Source organism: Gopherus evgoodei, chromosome 13 (genome assembly GCF_007399415.2).
Source record: "Gopherus evgoodei ecotype Sinaloan lineage chromosome 13, rGopEvg1_v1.p, whole genome shotgun sequence".
Classification (NCBI taxonomy): Eukaryota; Metazoa; Chordata; order Testudines; family Testudinidae; genus Gopherus; species Gopherus evgoodei.
Window position 1 is genome coordinate 5,835,562 of NC_044334.1, and position 19,984 is coordinate 5,855,545.

A 19,984-nucleotide genomic window follows, 5' to 3' on the forward strand; every position below is an offset into this window, starting at 1 on the left:
AGTTAGACAGATGAGGCAATGTGTCTTGCAAATCATCCTCATCTCCTGGAGAAGCATGGGACAGGGCTGGATTGATTTGAGAAGACAGTAAGGAATCACAAAGTGGATGCATCTTTCAGGTGATAAGGGAGCCACATTTTTAATCATTTTCTGACAGGCAGAGGGGAAAATAACCCCCCCCCCCCTGTAATTAATCTGAGGTGGGAAAAAAAGCAATCAGGGAAAAGTCATTTTGCATTATTTATAACCTGTGTCTGGCAGGATCTTCCTCCAAAAGAACTGCAATGGAGGGTTTAAAGCTCCTTCATTTGTTTATCAGCTCAACATGCTAAGGTGTAACAACAAGTTCCATTAAAGGAGCCTTTGGTAAACTTTAGACTGTCGAAACTGAAAGGCCAGTTAAGAATGAGGTTCATCTACTGGGCTGCATTTATCTGAATCCTCCAAGCAAAACAACACAAGGGAGAAAGATACGAGTCAGTAATTACCATGTTTACCAGATGGGGATAGGAAATAAACTCCCAATTGTAAGGATGATGGTACAATAACCACGACAGAGTGCATGCAAAATACATGTGTATACACACTCACACGCACCCACACACAATCTTGTATGCACTAGTGTACAATGTGTCTCTCACTCAAGCAGATGCTTGCCAATAGGCATCTCTTCCAAGGCCAGCATAAGCCCCTATTTCAGACTGGTTTGCATTGGCCAGATGGTGACTCCCTTTCCCCCGAATGAAGTTGCATCCATGGAGGGTTTGAAAACTCCCTTTGGATCCTGGTAACCACTGTGAGCACCGGCCAGAGGGGGGCGCCCTAGAGTGCTGTTGGAGCTCCTGCACCTGGACACAAGCCCGATGGACCAAATCCAGCCCTCATGTAACTTCACCGGGGTCAAAAGTCACTTACATCAGGACTGATATTGGGCCCATTTCTTCCACACCTGCTGGCCTGAGACTCAAACTCCAATCCCCTGCCGGAGCAGGCTGCGTGCTGACAGGCCAGCCTGTGAGGTGAGGAAACCTAGATATCAGAAATAACTGGGGAAAGAACCATTCATTTGAATGAAAAACGGTAATCACATCCCTTACGCAGCTTTGAAACTCTCCAGTCATAGAGATGGGCCCAGTAGCAAACCTCTATAGTAGAGACAGCTGAGATGGGTGGGGCAGGCAGAGGATGGTGCCTGGTGTGACAGCTCAGAGTCTGGGCCCGTGTTGCCAGGGCAGAACATGTGAACCTCGGCCTAGCTCGCCAGGGGGAGAAGTGCAGAATAAATGCTAGGCAGGCGAGAGGAAAGGTGAGGATGGATAGACAGAGCTGTATGGGGACCTATAGAGAGGACAGACAGACAGAGGAATATGGATGTGGACAGACAGACAGACTCACATTCCCACCCCAGGTAGATCTAGATCGTATTTACTTTTTGGTTTTAAGGTCCATCCTCTGCTACTCACGTACTTCTGTTTTTCGGCTTCATTTCTCTGCAGCAAGGTGTCTGTGAAAAGTGCTTTGCTGCTGATGCTAGTGAGCCTGGCTCCCTCTGACACTGTGAGCCCAGCTGGAGACATTCCCCCTCTTTGCTCTGTGGGGGAGGGCGAGAGAAAAATTCACATAAGCAGCATGACTGAAGTGAAAAAGCAACTGCTTCTTCCAGGGCCAAGAGATCAATCTCAGGGGGTAAAGAATTGATTTCCAGAACTTCAGCCACGGAGTTAATACATTCTGCAGGTTCTGCTGGTCAATTGTGTTAGACGATCACAGCGGGGCATGAAATCCTGAGTGCAGCCCAAAGCCTGCCAAAGTGGCAGCTTCCTGGCTAGGTTACATCTGCTAATAGTCTCATTCGAACCACTTCAGCTCCTAGTGGTGGGAAAGTCTGTAAATGACCAGCAAAGCTGTCTATGCTACACTACACTACGTCTCCAACCTGGAGCACAGTATGCCTGCATGAAACCAATCTTCTGCATAAAAAAGCTCTCAGAGCTCAAGGCCTGTCATTATTTACACCCTGCGTGGCTGCGATTTTCATGCGATTTGCACAAGAGGGTCTGTGTGTGTGCGGGGGGAAAGAGTGTAGCTTTCTGGGCTGGAACACTGGAAGCTGGTAGTCTTCAGGCTACTCTATACAGGTGCTGTGCACTAGAATTGGCTGGGAATTTTTTAAGACAAAAAGGGCTTTTTGTCAGGAAATGCCAGTTGGTCAATGTGACAAAGTGGGACTGTTCTTAATGTTTCCTCTGAATATTGTGTGGGTGCCTCAGTTTCCCCTATGCAGTTCTTAAGTTTCTAGGGAGTGAGAGTGTTGCAGAGCAAAGGGCCAGTGCACAGAAATGGCCGACACTCTATCTCCTGGTAACTAATGGCCAGGGCCCTTCCCCCCTGCAAGGAGATAGCTAAAGGTGTTGGAGAACAAAGAGATCAGGTGACCTCCTGGCCTGGGAAAGGGACAAAGCCCAGAGGAGAGGCTGGAGGGTGAGTCAGTTGGGAGCTGGCTGAGGATGAGGAGTGAAGTGCAGACGTGGGTGTCTGGCTCACTGCCCCCCAGGATGGACCCAGCTGAGGGGTCCTGTTCTCAGTACCTACAAGCTCTGTTGTAGACCATGTTCCTGTCATCAAATAAACCTCTGTTTTACTGGCTCGCTAAGAGTCACGTCTGACTGCGAAGTGGGGGTGCAGAACCCTGTGGCTCCCTCAGGACCCTGCCAGGGCAGACTCGCTGTGGGAAGCGCATGGAGGGGCAGAGGATGCTGAATGCTCCAAGGTCAGACCCAGGAAGGTGGGAGCCATGGGAGCTTCTTGCCCTGGAGACAGTCTGCTCACAGAGAGGAGACTTCACCAGTGTCCTGACTAGCTTTGTATGGAGCAGTTCCAGAGCATCGCCTGGGAACTCCATGACAGTCAAAACCAAAAAGTTTTTGTGGAAACTTACCAGGTTCAAAGAAACTTTAATGGGGGAGGTTTCTGAGAACCAGGATAGAATTTCTGGTCAAAATCAGAGAGAGATACACACATCCCCAGCAGGCTGCTGGTTACAGCATGCACCATGGGCGACCCAGCCCATAGAGTGAGTCTCTCCCTCTCTGGCCCAACGAATATTTCATTATTTATACAAAGTTGAGCAGCTCCAACTCTATTACCTGGTGAATTAGGAAGGGCAGGGGCTCAGATCTGCCTCGCCCACACCCCAGGTAAGCGCCACACCCATTGGGCTGCTGGCACTTGATCTCTCTCTTGCTTTTTAACCATTTCTTTGGAATGCTCTAGATTTTGTTCCAATGCAAAAGGAAAACAGATGTTGAAACTGTGACATTTTTCACCAAGTTCTTGTTTTCCGGACAGTCCTGCTGAGCACCCTCCCAGTCCCAGTGCACCTCATAGGATCTGGCTGCATCAGCTCGGGCCCTGCAATGATGTCTTGGCCCAAAGTGGTTCGCACCCCAAACGCTGCTGTACTGAGAACCTGACAGGGAAACTGACCACAGCCAGTTGTGAAAGTGACCTCCTGCATTTCCAACAGGCAAAAAACCAGACAAGCTGCATGAAGAGCAAAATAAGCTACTTGGGCCAGTTCAGGCTCCTTTTCAGCTTTAAGGATCTGGGGAGTCATTAGTGACACATGGTAAGAAACAAAGGTTTGTTGAAAGTACAAGGCCAGATCCTTAGCTGGCATAAATCAGTGTCACCAGAGCCGGGCCTAGTGAGGAGAGCACGGGACAGGGACTCAGTAAACCTGGATTCTGTTCCTGGCTCTGCCACTGGCCTGCTGGGTGACCTTGGGCAAGCCACCATCCCTTTCTGTACCTCAGTTTCCCCACCTGTAAAATGGGGCTAGAGACCCTGACCTCCTTTGTAAAGCCATTTGAGAACTACTGTGGAAAAACTCTGTATAAATGACACTAGCTGAAGAACTGGTCTGTGATTTTTATTCTGACACTGCCCTTTTAAAACTAAGCCCCAATGTTAACTGTGCTGTTGCTAATGAATATTCATTAGAATTCATTTCTTTCTTCTTCTTTTTCTCCACCCTGGGTGACATTTCACAGAGGTTTGCAGAGGGGCCCTCAGAGAAGTGCCACCCTCACGGAGAAAGAAATGAGCACATGGTATTATTGCACAGAACCTTGAACGGCAGGGGGCTGCCCTAGATAAAGACTCTGTCCTGTCCCTTGGCTGCCAGAGGCCGGGAGAAAATGCAGATCAAGACCGTTAAAGCCCATTGGATTGACAAGCCTGCATGAGGGCAGCAGGGTGTGGCGTTTGCTGCTGATTCTGCTCCCTGGCTGCCCAGTCCCTTTCAGGGTAATCAGCTGGTACAAATCAGCACAGCTCCATCAACTTTGAGAATCAGGCCCCTTGACTTTAATTGGAGTAGACAACTCCCTGGGAGCACACAGGATCGGGCCCCTCCCTGAAAAGCATCAAACAGAGCAGATTCCACATACCACAGAGGGCATCAGGTGGGGGCGGGAGGGATGGTTCAGTGACAGGCACTCTCCAGCACAGCCCTCACCCGTCAAACCAGCCCCCAGGCGGCCCCTCGCCAGGCAGAGAGGAGCACTGATTACTCTACAGTGGATCCCAGCAGGGACCCCCGGCCGAGGGAGAGTGCGAGGCTGCAGGGAGCTGGCCCATCCGTCTGCAGGGGGATCAGCCCGGCCTTCCATTCTCACCTTGGACTCCGAGTCGGGATTGGAAGAAAAGCTCCATGGAAGAGACTGAGCTGGTTTGGAGCAAAAGCCCCATGAAGCTGCTCCCACCCTGGAAATGCTGGACCAGCCTGGCCCCGACCCACGGCTGTGGAGCTGACCGCAGCCCTGAAGCAGAGTGCAGAGAAGTGTCCATCCCTCCCCCAGTCACCGTGGTGTCCCGTGCCCCAAGCGGAGCACAGACAGGGCGGATGATTTGCCCCATACAAGCGCTAAGGGTTGTTATTATTACCCAGCTGGAAACTCAACTGGAGGCCTGCAAGGGCCTCTGCCTGCCCCAGCACCAGGGGACAGGACAGGAACATGCCCCTGGCTCCCCCTTGTCCTGGTACCAGAAATGAACCAGGGAAAGGGAGGAGCAGCTGGTACCTCTGGTGCCAAGGAGCTCTGGATGCTTCTTCCGCTGCCTGTTGAGTTCCTTTAGGGGTGGGTTCTCGGGGTTGAGGCACTGGACCTGCTGCAGCCTCTCTTCTGAGCTCTGCGCCACCTCCAGGACAGGAACGGGATCTAACGGGGAGAAAGGCAAGGAGGTGAGGGGCAGCAGCTGGCAGTGAGCTGCCCCCGCGCCGTCTGGGAACGATGCAGACACTTGCAACCTGGATCAGAGCCTGCATGCCCGGGTGGGGACGGTGACTAATGCTACGGTGAATGTAACTGATCCTTTGCACTGGATCAAGGCCATCTGTGTCATGGGGAACAGGGGCCTCCCTTAGCGGGTGGTTGATCCAGACTGTAATGGCCATGGCAGCTAGGCGTGAGCCCCAGGCTGCATTCCCTGCACACCCACATTTCCCACATGGCAGGGAAGGCAGGATGGGTTTCCTCTTACAAATCCCCGTATCAATTCTACACAGTGTGCATGCTGCAACCACCTTCCTCAATTAAAGAGGCCGGACTTTGCTCTCAGTTACACCAGCATCAATCCGGAGCCACTGCAGCTGGGTCAATGGATTAGCTCTGGCTTTAGACTCCCATTTCTGACCGCCCCAGTCAGCCATGTGTCCATACAGCGCAGTGGTCCTGGAAAAGCGGTGTGCATGCAAACCACCAGGTAGGCCGCGCGGCCTCAATGACACGGGCATTCGGGGCGCATGGGAGCTTTTTAAAACCTAGGCCTTAGAGCAGGGCAGGGAGATCAGAATCCAAATGTGGCGTCTTTGAGATTGTCCTTAACACAAGCCAATGAGCCCTGTTGAAGTCTGAGCACACTCTTAAGCGCTGCGAGGATAAAGGCTTTCATCCCAGACCTTCAGCACTCCTTCGAGTCATGTGGAACTTCCATTCCCACCCCGAACCCTGCTCGAATGCCAGCCAGCACCACACACTCCTGTTTATTTAGGCAAAGGCAGGCACAGACAATAGCAGTTCGTGCAGAGGTAAGCAGGTGCATTCAGAACAGTATGTCTTCCCTCTGTCAGCATTACACCATCATTAGCTAGTGTCTGCTCAGCAGGGTGTGCCATTATGTCTCCCAGGGCTGATGTAATTATACATTGACATAATTAACCCAGCAAGCCCATTAAGCAGGCCAGCTAAAAATTCATCTATAATTATTTGTTGTGTGCATGCTAATGAGTCCATCTGCACTGCCATTGTACAACATGAACAAATTAATTTACAAGTCTGGATTTTTAATAAACTCAAGAAAATGCCTCCTATTGCGCCAGGTTAATTTCTTTTTTTTTAAGAGGAAAAGAGGGGAAAAAATAGAATCAAATTCTCCAGGGTCAAAAAGTTAAATAAACAGGGAGGTGGAAGAGAGCTAAGCTCTCTGCCTTCTACCCACACCTATGGCACAAATCCAACTGCAAAACAACAACTGGCAATAAAATCCAGCTCTGTTGCTAAGACCAACTCCCTCAGCCTACGATGGTATCAAATGCAGAATAGTTACAGGCGGTAGTAACGAACAGTGCCAGCTCGCCACAGCCATGTGGACGGCACGACTGACCTTTCATTCTCCTTGCTGCGTATAATTGTACAGGGGCCGCTTGGAGACATTTGGCGGTGGGAAGTCGACAAGGCGCAATGTCAGTTTGAAATAATAGGCAGGGCAATTAACTAGGATACAGGGCCCATGCTGATTGCCTTACTCCTGTGAGCAGCCCAGTGGGCCAGGTCCTCACCTAATTTACACAGAGGTAGACCTGGAGTAAGTCCTCTGAGTGAACATGGTTCCTCTGGATTTCCACCAGCGTCTTGGCCAATAATGGTCTTACTGATTCCAGTGGCCCTGCTGATATAAAGGGGGAAATTCACCCCATGTAGAAGGTTGACCAATCAAGGTCAACGCCCCTCTCAAGTCCCACTTAAGCCCTATGGCCCAGACTCCCCAAAGGTATTTAGCTGATTTCATTAGGAGTTGGTCCCCTAATACTTTTGACAATCTGGGCCTATGGGCTTTGTGTTTGTCTTTTGTCTGGGGGAGAATTTCAACCACGGGAAGCAGGATTTGAGCCCTTTATGTTTGCCAGGATTCTTGTAGCCATGTATATTTATATACTAAGGCCCCTGTCTTCCGGACACTTATACCCTGACTTAACTTTGTACCCATGATTAGTCAACCTGATTGCAGTTAATGGGACTATGCATGTGTAGAAAGTTGGGCACATGTGAAATTAAATGCCAGCTATCTGAATCCCCTTTCCCTGAAAATCCTAATTATCCGAGGTCACATGTGTATGCCTGGTTATTTGAAGCTTTCGGAGGTCCCCCAGGCCTTTTGGATAAATGGGCCTGTACTGCATTTCTGGGGCACCCATCGCTGGAGAAACACCCTAGTGGGTGAATTGTTCGAACGATTGCCATATCTTCTGCACCCAGGGCAGATGCTGTAATGGAGGTAAGCAGCCGAGTTGAGGCCTGATCTGGCTTCCATTGAATTCAATGGGCGTTTTGTCAACGACTAACAGGAGCAAGACCTCAGTGGACATGCTCTTCAGATTGGTCTTGGGAGATGCTCTTTGACTACCCAGGACCATTTCCTTGGGCTACTCACCCAGCTAATCCTTTACTTTCTCAGCCTGCCTCTTGGGAATCTAGAGAACAGACTGAGATAGAAGAGCAGGGCATAAGGGAGGGAAAGGAAGCCGCCTACAGTCACACAAAAGCCTGAAGCGCTGGTAGTGGCGCACAGAGCAGTGATTAGGAACCAGCGATTCGGAACAAGCAGCAACCCTTGTGCTCTCCAGCTGCAGCAGGACCTGGCTTGCACCATGGTATGCCGTGATTCAGGTACGTATTGGGTTTGCCTACGAAAACCTGACACCAGTTAGGCTGCTGGTGTGCTGAGTCCAATCCTGTCTCATTCTGCCTCGTTCCCTTGTTCTCTCCCGTCAGGCTGTCTGCAGCCCTCTGTGGTCTTGTATTGTAGTTAGAGCGGAAGCAATTTGGGGCAGGGACCAGCTTTTTGTTCTGTGTTTGTACAGCGCCTAGCACGCTGGGGTCCTGGCCAATGACTAGGGCCTCTAGGCGCTACGCTCAGACAAATAAACAACAGGAACAAAATCCTGGCCCTTGACCAAGAACCTCAACCACACTAGCCAGTTAAGCATATTTTCCAAGGCTTTACTTGGGTATGGAAGGCCAGTTCCTCAGTTGGCGTAAATCAGCATAGCCTGGCTGACTTCAGTGGAGATTATCTCTGGTATAAATCAGTTTAAGTGATTTATATCAGTGATGGTCTGGTGCTAAATGTTGCTTTCTACCGAGTATAAATGGTTACAAAAGTCTCCTCGTAAGACCAGTCTGAACTCTCCTGTTTCCAATGAAGAAATCCTCTGGAAGAACAGAGAATTGGCACCATATGTTTTCCAGGACAGAAGACCAAAATGAAGCAAATATTAGTCAAAGACCAAAATGCTCCTTTGACACCTTTCAATTTCTACCTTGACATTATGTATAAAAGACCTGATCCAATTTCTACTAAAGTTAATGGGAGTCTTTCCCTAGGCTTCGGATATAGCCCATTGGGTCAAATTTTAAATACACCTTTATCCAAGTCTACAGTTTTGAAGGTGCAAAACTGCACCAGTGAACACCCGCTATTTAATTCATGTCAACATCAAGGTCTCTGATGATCCCCACCAATCAAAGACTTACCCTGCTAACTGAGCAGAATTAGCGAGCCTGCCAAAATGGAGGCCATTGACTGAAACTCTGGCCTTTTTCGTTCTAGCAAGACGGGCCAAATACATTCCTGATAGAACACCGCTAACTTCACGGAGTTACCGCAACGATGAATCTTGCCCAAGGAATCTCCCGCTTGGTTTTCAGAACAGGTCATCATTCCCAAATGAAGGCAGCGGGACTGCAAGCATTCGGCACCTTTGAACAACAGGCCCTGAGCAAATTACTATATCCCTGCACTGGCATCACACTCTGATGGACACACTGGTTCGTTTCCATCTCTTGCTGCAGTTAGTCTATGAAAACCATTCTCCATTAATTTCTTCATGCAACCACCATTTCTGCCGAAATCCAGGGAACAACAATCCACTGTTGTTAATTTTGAAACACAGCCGGGTGGTTTTCTTTATAGAAATAAAAAGACCAGACAACAAGAAGACTCTGTCAAAATATGCATACTTAAAATGCCTGTAACTGAAGAATTGCTGTATCAAAGGAAATCCCATTTACTTTGTCTTGAAGAATTATTTGAGGCATCAGCTAAATGTCAGGCAGAGTGACTAAGGTACACAAGTTGTGAGGGGGGTGGGGAGAGGAGCCTTCTGTTTGCTTTCAAATATGTCGAGCTAGTTTCTCACTACAGTAAAAACAGCTGTATAAAGAACCACTCCAAATCCCCCTTTCTCAGCAAGAACCGAGAGGAGGAAAGGCTCATTCTGGTAATTACAGCAGGGAAAAAAGAAAACATGCTCAAGTGAGGAGCAAAGCTTGTGCATTCACCTTTCACCTCTGCAGCCACGAGTCACTGCCCAGCACTGATGGAAAATCAGTCTCTAAGCCTGTTAAGGCTCTTTTGTGCTACCCTAGGGCAGCTGGGCAAAGCAAAGCACAGAAGCAACTGTCCAAAGATGATGGTGAGTTGGTGCCGGAGCAAAGAACACGAGCCAGGAGCTCTGGACTACCCGCTAATCCCTAAAGGTAGTTCCACTGGGATTCAAGAGGTGGTGGCTGGGGTGGGTAGCTCACCGGCTGCTGCTCATTCTCTGTTTGGTCTGTGGATAAAGAGATGATGTCCATTTCCCTGGCTGTCCAATTGTCCGATTCCCCGCTCACTTGCAACAGTATTTCCGCAACAAAACACTACGATTCCAGTGGAGTTACTCCTGATTTACCCAGGTGAGAGAGGAGAGTCAGACCCAGGGGCGGCTCCAGGCCCCAGCACGCCAAGTGCATGCTTGGGGCGGAATGCCGTGGGGGGGTGCTCTGCCGGTCACCGGGAGGGCGGCAGGCAGGGTGCCTTCGGAGGCTTGCCTGCGGAGGGTCCACTGGTCCTGTGGCTCCACTGAAGCCGTGGGACCAGCGGACCCTCCGCAGGCACGCCTGCGGGAGCTCCACCGGAGCCGCGGGACCAGAGGACTCGTCACAAGCACGCCTGTGGGAGGTCCACCGGAGCGAAATGTCTAGAGCTGCCCCTGGTCAGATCCAATGTACCTAACAGTGACCAAGAATCCCCCACACTGAGGTTTGGTCTGGTCTGAGCTCTGCTCATTGGAAACCCTGGCAAAAATGATTGAGTTAGAGGAACCGATGAAAGCCAGGGCTTACAATGGAAATCCTAGTGTCCCTGAGCTAGGGAAGGAAGGATGGTCTTGGGCTTCTGGCTCAGGAGATCCGGGATATCTAATCTACTGGACAAGTCATTTGGGCCCAAATTTTCAAAAGCGGCTTCTCACCGGAACAATTTACCAAGGGTCCTGGGGGATCCTCCAACACTGGCGATTTTGAAATCAAAACGAGCAGCTTTTCTACAAGAGCTGCTCTAGGAATTACCGTGGGGCAGATCTCTGGCCTGTGTTACCCAAGAGCTCAGACAAGCTGATCACAATGGGCCCTTTCTGGCCTTGCAATCTATGAATCGATGAATTTTGGATGCCAAGATTCATCCAAAATCTTGGGGGGGAGGGATAGCTCAGAACTTTGAGCATTGGCCTGCTAAACCCAGGGTTGTGAGTTCAGTCCTTGAGGGGGCCACTTAGGGATCTGGGGCAAAAATTGGTCGTGATAGCAAAGGCAGGGGGCTGGACTTGATGACCTTTCAAGGTCCCTTCCAGTTCTAGGAGACTGGCATATCTCCAATTATTATTATTATTTATTAAGATTTAGAAACCTTGGCCCCACTTTTCAGAGCTTCTGAACACTCACAACTCCACCTGAAGTCAGTGGGAGCTGCACATGCTCAATGCTATTGAAAAGCCAGGCCCAAGCATCTCACATTGGATGCCCCAAAACTAAAGCACCCAAAAGTCCTGAAAATAAATGCTTTGCCAGCTCTGTGCCTCAGTTTCCCCATGTTACGTGAGAATAATAATACTAGCCAATAATATGATTACATCGTGGTGCTGAGAGGCTAAATTCCTTGATCAATAGCTTGGATTTGCTGACTTTCCAGGTGTGCTGCAAGATTGTGGGAATGCCCCTAATGATGATAGGATGGAAAGGAGTTTCTGCAGGTGGCTGCCTGGCTGAGTCCCTGTCCTGATGAGGACTGTAATGCTGCTCGGATTTTATTGTATTATTAACAATGTCTTGGATGTCCACAGCCCTGGATAGGTGTCTTCAATTTTTTAAAATCGAAATAAATAAATACAAATAATGTTTACAAAGCACTTTGAGATCCTTGAATTGAAGGGAACTACAGAAGGGCATCAGATTACCATATATGAGCACTGAATAAACCTGGTTCCTTGGTATAACTGATGGATTATCCCTGGACATAGAAGCTACAATAAAGAAACAAGTTAGTGGAGAGTTGACTAACCCTCGCATCCTACCTGGCACACATTAGCAGAAAGTGACACTCAATGAAATTACAGGGCCATAAATTTAGAACAGTAAAAGGAAACCATCCCTTCCCAGAGCATAGCATCCACCTGTAGAATTCCCAGCTGCAGAGGGTCATCAGCTGAAGACCTACAGCGTGGCTGATTTTAAAAAGGATAATTTTACAGCCATTAATAACATTTGTAGCTATGCAAGCTAAGATAACAATACAGGTAATTAAACCTCATGCTCCAGGGCCTAAGATGATAGACTGCCGGGTTGTGAAGGATTCCCCATCTCATTCCCACTGCACACACTGAGTAGATCGGGGTAGGCAACCTATGGCACGTGTGCCGAAGGCAGCACTTGAGCTGATTTTCAGTGGCATTCACACTGCCTGGGTCCTGGCCACCGGTCCGGGGGGCTCTGCATTTTAATTTAATTTTAAATGAAGCTTCTTAAACATTAAAAAAAACCCTTATTTACTTTATATATAACTAAACTGTTGTTGTATGTTATAGACTTACAGAAAGAGACCTTCTAAAAATGTTAATGTATTACTGGCACGCGAAACCTTAAATTAAGTGAATAAATGAAGACTCGGCACACCGCTTCTGAAAGGTTGCCGATCCCTGGGGTAGATGTATCACCAAGAGGGTCTTTTCTTGCTAGCCCCGGAAGCACCAGGGAACAGACAATGCAGAATAAAAAGCTAGACAGACCAATGATCCAATCTGTTAAGGCAAATTCCTCTGTCTCTTTGTAACAAGGAATAACGTAATAGCAAAAATGTATGCCACTACCCTGTGTAATAAAGCTGCAACGGAGTTATGCCTGTATCAGCATTTTCATCTAGCTTCTTTCACCAATCAGGCCTTTGCTGAAATAAAAATGACACATTTTCTAAACATTTCCTCTTCAGATGTGAGCTGTTTGCATTTTGATTACATATTTTTGGACCTGGGGGCGCTAAAGAAAACATTTGAGCTTAAAGCAGCACACCACCATTCCCTCCTGGCTAGTCCACGTGAGAGGGGAGATTTTATGTGATCTGTGGGCTAAACAGCCCGTCCACATATAGGTAACAGAGACAATAAAATGAACTTTCCTAAGATTTAAGTTTTAAAAATAGGGTTTGAAATTTAATATAGACCTTAATTTGGCCAACACATCTTAAAGGTTCAGCCAACCACATGTGATCACCAACCATACCTCTCAGATGTCCTTCATTTCAAGGGACGTAACTTACTGTAGCCCCAGAGAGCTGTTTGGTGCACACATGCGGCACCCCTCACCTCGACTCTGATCTACTGCCCAGCGATGGTAATGGCAAAGTTCCCATTGACTTTGATGAGGCAGGATCAGACCCTTTTATTGTTAGATACAATTCACATCAGAAATGAAGAATTATGAGGCTGGGCTCCCAGGAAGAACCACTGGCACTAAAGGGAATGGTGCCTATGACATTGGAAGAATCATTCTGAGTGTCCCTCATCTTACGTTTGCATTACACACGTCACCCCCTGCCTCCTGTCTGCAGCAAGCAGAGAGATCGGCTACTGACTATGGGCCCAATCCCGCTAACGCCCACACAGGTGTGTAATTCTGCTCACAAGGGAGACAACCCATACTGGTGGAATTAGTCAAAGGCATCAGTGTTTGCAGGACCAGTCCTATGAAAACAGTGTGGATTAAAATGATATTGGCTTTGTGTGGCAATTTCTAATGTATTGGTGCACACGATGCTTAATTAAATGACTAACTTACTTTGATTTCATTAGAGCCTAACCTCACCAAGAGACCAAACCAGCTGATTTTTTTTTTAAATACTTGAATACAAAACATAGTCTTTTTAAAAATTAAAAATTGGCCTGGTATTTTTCTTAAATTACCGATGCCAAATACAACCACTAGCTGGTGCTATTGCACACTATTTTAGCATTCACAACTTCACAGGGAAGGGGAATGTCCCTTTCACTGATGCGTCCAAAAGAGTTGGGGTTTTGGCTTCGTTAGGAAATCATCCAGGAAAACCCAATTCCCTGGTAAAGAAAAGACAAAATATCTTTCCACACTCTGCCGCAGAGAGACCGAGGCTCCCGCTGGCGACATGAGTATGTTTGGGGAAGCGGAGTGCCGACGAGGGATGGCGTCCGTCTAGCTGCATGGCTCTGAGCTGAGAGTCTAGGGATGTCTGCAATGGAGAGGGAAGGGCAGCTGACCTTGTACATCTCCTAGGGAAGGGACTGCTGCAGATTTCCCATTCTGATCCTGTCGGGGTATCTGCATCAGGGGCTTTACGATCTGATCCTGGAAGCGGTCATGCACAGGAGCAGAGTCTTGGTTTGGTTCCATCTCTGAGCTCCAGCTGGGATCATGATGGGCCGAACCCAGATGTCCTTCCTGTACTGAGTCCTTGTGAAAGCAAAGCCCTTCCTGCAGTCAGAGGGAGCAGTGAGCACTCAGGATACCCCAGGATTTGGCCCCTGGGCACCAATGGGAATTGTGTCTGAAGACGTGTGGAGTCCAAACTGAGCAAGGACCTCTGGGGTGGGCCGTATAACGTAGATCTTTTGATCTAAATGTTGTCAGTAACTGAAGGTTGTGCCCTCGGGAACTGACCTTCACTGCGCTTCAGCTCTGCAACCCTAGTGACGGGGGAACCCCTGAAGGGTCAGTTTGGGTTCCAGGCTGAACCCCTCTCGCTAGTAACTCAAGCTGAAACTCCTAGCTCACCTCATGTCCCGTCTCAAGATACAAGCGTTGGTCAAACTTTCGAGAACTCTGAACAAGGGTTCACTTGGGGTTGGTGGGCTGGGTGAACATTCTGGATGGTTCTTATTGCCTCAGAACCAGCCTTCCCCCTGCTTTGATTAATACAGGGCCCAGGAGAGGCCAGTGCTAATGCTCAGCGGATGTTCTGAGGCTGCCCATCCAGCCTAAAGTCAATGCAGAGGCATGTGGGATAGAACTGAATTTGGCCTGACGTCTTGCTGTCCTGGATTTTTGGGTTGTATTTTCCCACTCAGCTTGGCTGTTCTTACCTGAGTTATTTACTGAATAATTCATTCGCCTTTCTGGGTCCTGAAATGTTTCAGCTCCATGTGATACTCACGGAACATTACTCTAGTTAATGTCTAATTACACATTACATCAAAGCTACTGTGGAACCGCATGGAGTGGCTGCAGAACAATGATGTGTCTCCAGCAAACCACATTGTGCCAGGCACGTTTGAGGGACTCCAGACAGCTGGATTACTCAGGACCAGCAGGAAGGGAAAGCCTCACTCACCGTTACCCATCCACTCCCAGACCCCAGCCGTCCCCCAGCTTTTAACTCTCTCATGGTCTCTGCACACCCCTACATGCTCCCCATACTGAACGCTACACATGTCCCTGCTCCCATTGGCACATCCTCCCTGTTCCCTCCTTCCCAGAGCCAGCTCCTCCACCTGGGACTCCTTCCCCTCCGGGCCTAGGCCTGCAGCCCTTGCTTGGGCAAAAATTCCCATTGATACTCAAGTCAAGAGGCCAAATGCTGCTGCTGTTGGAATCAGCAGGAAGCTGGAATCTCATTCCTTCCTTTTCCATGCAACTGACCATGAAACCTCCCCCACCTCTACTGGCTGACTGGCAGGGCATTTCCCATTTCCCGCTCTCCCATCTGCAGGGCTCTTTCTGGGCTGGTCCCACAAGCAGCTCACTAGCAGAGCCGGCCAAGCCCACTAGCTCGCTTTCAGCCCCCCCCCCCCACGCAGAGGCCTGTCACGTGGCGTTGCTGTTGAAAGAGAACAGCATGTCTTCCCATGTCATCTGGCATTAGTGTGAGTGACACAGCACCGCTCCCTGTGTGAATCGGGTCAGGTGAGGTGAACGGAACCCCTCCGAAACCCCGGATGTGGCCCTGCTGAGTGCACAGCCCCACGCTAGGGGAGAGGGGAGGGTTAGTTACTTTCCTGAGCCCTTTGGGAAAGCGGCAGTATCCTTCCAGGGGGAAATGCTCCTCCTAGTGTCCAGCCCCAGTCACTCAGTGGCCACGTGGCAAGGGAAGGAATTTCTCCGGCTCACAAGGTCACCGTAAAGTGATAGCAGCTGCTACTCCTGCCTTGGGGGCTGCGTAGTACCCGCCCGCCCCCATGTCCAGGCAGGAGCAGGGGCTGAGCCCGCTTCAGATTCAGGAGTGTGGGAGCCTCCAGACACCTGTATCAGAGGAGTAGCCGTGTTAGTCTGGATCTGTAAAAAGCAGCAAAGAATCCTGTGGCACCTTATAGACTAACAGATGTATTGGAGCATGAGTTTTCGTGGGTGACTACCCACTTTGCATGCGTCTGACTAAGTGGGTATTCACCCACAAAAGCTCATGCTCCAATACATCTGTTAGTCTATAAGGTGCCACAGGACTCTTTGTTGCTTTTTCCAAACACCTGGTACTGCCTGGGGGCATTGTGCAGGAGCCAATGGCTGGTGGAGCCACCCGGAGCAGGGGTGGTGGATCTGCCACTATCCTGCACATGCCCCCAGGCAGACCCTGCAGAGCTAGAAGGTACCTCCCCCTGCACAGCGAAGCCTCTCTGGACAAGAGGAAGGGGCTGGATTTGGGACTAAGATCTGAGCCACACTAAGGCTGACCCAGTTACAGCGCTCAGGGGTGTGAAAAATTCACAACTCAAGTGCCGTAGTCTCGCTGACCAAAGAATTCTTCCATCAGCCTTGCTCCCGTTGTTGGGGAGGTGGATACCTACAGCAACGAAAAAAGCCCTTCCATCGCTGTAGGTTGCGTCTACGCTCGGGGATTACAGCGGAGAAGCTACAGCTAGAGTTAGCTAGACAGACAGAGGATATAGCTTCAGGCCTTGTTAGAGTGACCAAATGTGAAAAACCGGGATGGGGGTGGGGGGTAATAGGAGCCTATATAAGACAAAGACCTGGATATCAGGACTGCCCCTATAAAATTGGGACATCTAGTCATCCTAGGCCTTGTCTACACCAGAGATTTGCTCCAATTTCAGCCATCAGTGTAGACAGGCACAGCTGCTGTTTGCACTGACAAAGTATGCCCCTGCTGGACATTGGTATCAGCTTGGTCACTGCAAACAGTGGCTGTTCCTGTCTACACCATGGGCTGCACCAGCACAGCTACACCACTGGCTGAAATGGAGGCAAATCCTCAATGGAGACAACCCGCCCTGTTCCCCCTGCATCTCCCTCTTCTTCAGCCCATGTGCTCACCTGCTTCTTCCCAGTCGCTCCGCTAACAAGCCCCTTCCCTCCAGCCTGGGTCTGCGTCTCGTGAGTTTGCCCAACGCTAGACAGAAATCAGCCGCCTCTGCTACACAAGTCAAAGGGAGGCTTAAATCAAATCTCCCTCGGCAACAATGACATTAATTATGCTTTTAACACATTTTACTGCTCCCCCCCCCTCACTTCACGCCACATCTGTGTGAACAATATTGAAAAGATTTACGATCTTCTTTCGTAATTGCAGCCACACAGCCCCGCTCACTTCTCAAAATACTCGCTGAGCAATCAGCCTCCACCGAGGAGCCGTGTTGACAGCAGCCATTCAAAACAAAAACGTTGAATCAGGACTTGTGTGTCGCTTCAAAAGTAGTCTACAAAGAATCTGCCTGTCAAGGAAAGCATCAAAATGGCTAAAATTACAGGAGTGAGCGCCCGTGCTGAGGTGGGGTCTGCGCGGGGAGGACGAGCTAATAGATCCGGGCTCTGACATTTGGTTCTCGTGTTGCAGAATAAAATTTAATGAGGACAGGAATGTGTCTCTCGAATTCCCCAAAGAAATCATTAACACATTTTGTTTTTCCTAAATGTCTGCCCGATGAGTTAGTGCCCCTGCCGGAGCCCTCCTGCACCTCACGACTCTTCATCTTCTGACTGGTTCTTCGCTACCAGGAGACGTTGTCCTGCCAGGTGCTGCACGGGCGAGGTTAGCGCAAAGCAAGAGCCCCTGGTATGACACGTGGGGCTCTGTTAGCAGTTACTGCTCAATCCCTCTATGCAGGGCCAGGCACCAAATCCATCGCTGGGGAGTCTGAGCCTGGCGAAGGTGTGGAAAGGCCACACTCCGCAGGGCTTCTAGTTCTTCCCCGAGGGAGCTCCGAGAGCAGCAGCATGGGTCCACTGCCGGGGAAGATGCTCACCCATGCCAAAGACTAGAGGTGGGAGCTGGTTTTGGCTTCAGGGTCCTGGGCAGGAGCCAGCACCGTTTCTAGGGACACAGAGACTTGACAAGCTCACGCACCCAACGAGGCAAAAGCAGGGTTAGTCCAGCACCCAAACCACTGCACCACACTGCTTTGCTCCACACACAAATCTGACAGGAGGCAGAGTTGACTGCTGGTTGGTCAAGAACCAGGGTGCCAGGCCCAGCTCTGCTGCTGGACATCACCAAGTCGCTTAACTTTTCCATGCCTCAGTTTCCACATCTATGAGATGGAGACAACACAGTCTTGCTAAACCACTTGTGAACATTTACCAGCGCAGGCAGCAAATCTGCTCACCCGCCCTTAGCATTGTGATGAGAATGAAAAAACCAATATTATTTTACTTGCCCATCAAAATCTCACTAGTTATCCAAGGTGAGCCAACAAGCAGGATTTTGCAAGGCTGCGGGAAGAGCATTTGCACAGGGCTGTGAGACCCTGTGCTAGAAAGCATTGTTATTACTGGGCACGGAGGGGCTGACAGTTCATTCTAGGCTCAGGATGTCTAGTTACTGTATGTTAACTGTGGGGTCATCCTTGACTGGCTCTCCTTTCAAAAGGGCTCAGACAAACACACGGCTGGGCCTGAACAGCGCTAGGTGTAGGGTTCAGTGGATGTCCCTGTGCGTGTTTAAACCCCCTACATGTCCCTGTCGGGAGCTGGGCTGTAAAAGGAGCTCAGTCATTGTACTTAACTTACCATCGAAAACACAGCTGGGGATAGGAGCAGTGTTATTACAAGGCTTGAGCAAACGTATTCCTTTGCTAACGTCAAGATTCATTTGGCTCACACGCCGAAATACAAGGATGGCAAAAGATGTTTCCACTTGTCTGTTCCGCTCGCTCGGATCTCAGAAATAACACGGAAAAATTAGTGACCACCATCCCGGCCGCGACGCAGGGAGATGGTGGCGGATCACTGAGGATGCAGTGCTGCGGCCCGAAGGACACTGGAACGAGACCCGATTCTGGGCAACTGGAGGGATGGATAATGGGAGAGATGGAGCTGCAGAAAGCCTCGGGCACCAAGACAGGGCATGCAGCGTACATAGCAATCCTGGCTTGTAATGGCCGCTTGGTGGTCTGTTCTCAACATTAATTATTCAGCTAAGTAGCCAAAGCATTCCTTACCTGGTGCTCCAATTAATTGCTTGTAAACACTGAGGAAAGCCGTCTCAGCCTCCTTGCTTCTTTTACTGAGTGCAATCACCTAAGGGAAAATAAAAATACGAGGTGAGGAAATGCGAAACCAGGACTTCAAAGAAGAGAAGAAACCCGTGAAGGCCAGGCTCTGGGCTTAGCTAGGCCGGCATGAATCTGGAGTCACTCCTATCTAAGTCACAGGCAGATCTCCCTGCCACATGCCTGGATTGCAGCAGGGATGCTCCAGATTGGCACGAGCGTAACTGAGATCAGAATCCATGCCCCGCTACAAAGAATTAATAATTACCACCTACATTCGCCTCACCCCGCGGGGGCTGTGCAACTCCATTCACTGCAAAGCTGCTGGGTCTGTTCTCAAACCAGTAAACAAAACCATAACACTTAACCACCTTTGACCCTTTGTTTTATTGCTTGGTGCCGCTTCTGATCATAAGTTATGATTGCTGGGGTTTCTCTGCCTCACGCTAGGAATTATTTTTAGCAGAGGTCACCGCTGACTTTAAGATCATAACAGAGCAACACAGAGTCGGAGCGCCTCTAGGGCACGCTGCAGGACCCTCTTTGATCAAGTTGTTTCCACCATAACTACAGGGATCTAACAGGAAACTGGGGTGGGGGAAGGAACGGAACTCCAAACCGAGGTCCTTATGACAGAGAAGTGCCAAGAGAAAAAGATTCCACGAAGCTTACAACGGCTCTTGCGTTGCTGACCTGTGCAGTGCTTAGATTCCACAGAGACAGGGAGAACCTGGTGTGTATTTCCCCGGTCCTGTAGGTCAATTTACAGGACACAAACCTGTTCCACCAGCTTGTTTGCTTTTCGCCTTTATACATTTGGCCAACTCCCACAATCTTCTAACTTTCTTATTTAATGGAAACCCTGAAGATGCAGCCACGTCCACACGAGCTGCCCCTCTGCTGAGTGTTTCACAAGGT

At 49.5% G+C, this 19,984-nt stretch overlaps 1 protein-coding gene across 4 annotated transcripts in view; it reads right to left on the reverse strand.

Annotated features, from left to right (window-relative positions):
• CUX2 (cut like homeobox 2) overlaps nucleotides 1–19,984 on the reverse strand; it is a 225,559-nt gene that overhangs the window by 49,260 nt on the left and 156,315 nt on the right. For 3 of the 4 annotated variants that reach the window (XR_004002945.1, XM_030582565.1, XM_030582564.1), the window contains 3 exons: nucleotides 19,016–19,094; nucleotides 5,085–5,222; nucleotides 1,468–1,591 (listed from right to left, as the gene is read on the reverse strand). Coding sequence is in view for 3 of the 4 variants with exons in the window: in XM_030582565.1 (XP_030438425.1) it covers nucleotides 1,468–1,591; nucleotides 5,085–5,222; nucleotides 19,016–19,094 (341 nt within the window). In the remaining variant the exon portion in view is untranslated. Of the gene's footprint in view, nucleotides 1–1,467; nucleotides 1,592–5,084; nucleotides 5,223–6,841; nucleotides 6,896–19,015; nucleotides 19,095–19,984 lie in introns of those variants that run through there. The other variant, XM_030582566.1, reaches the window with a different exon arrangement.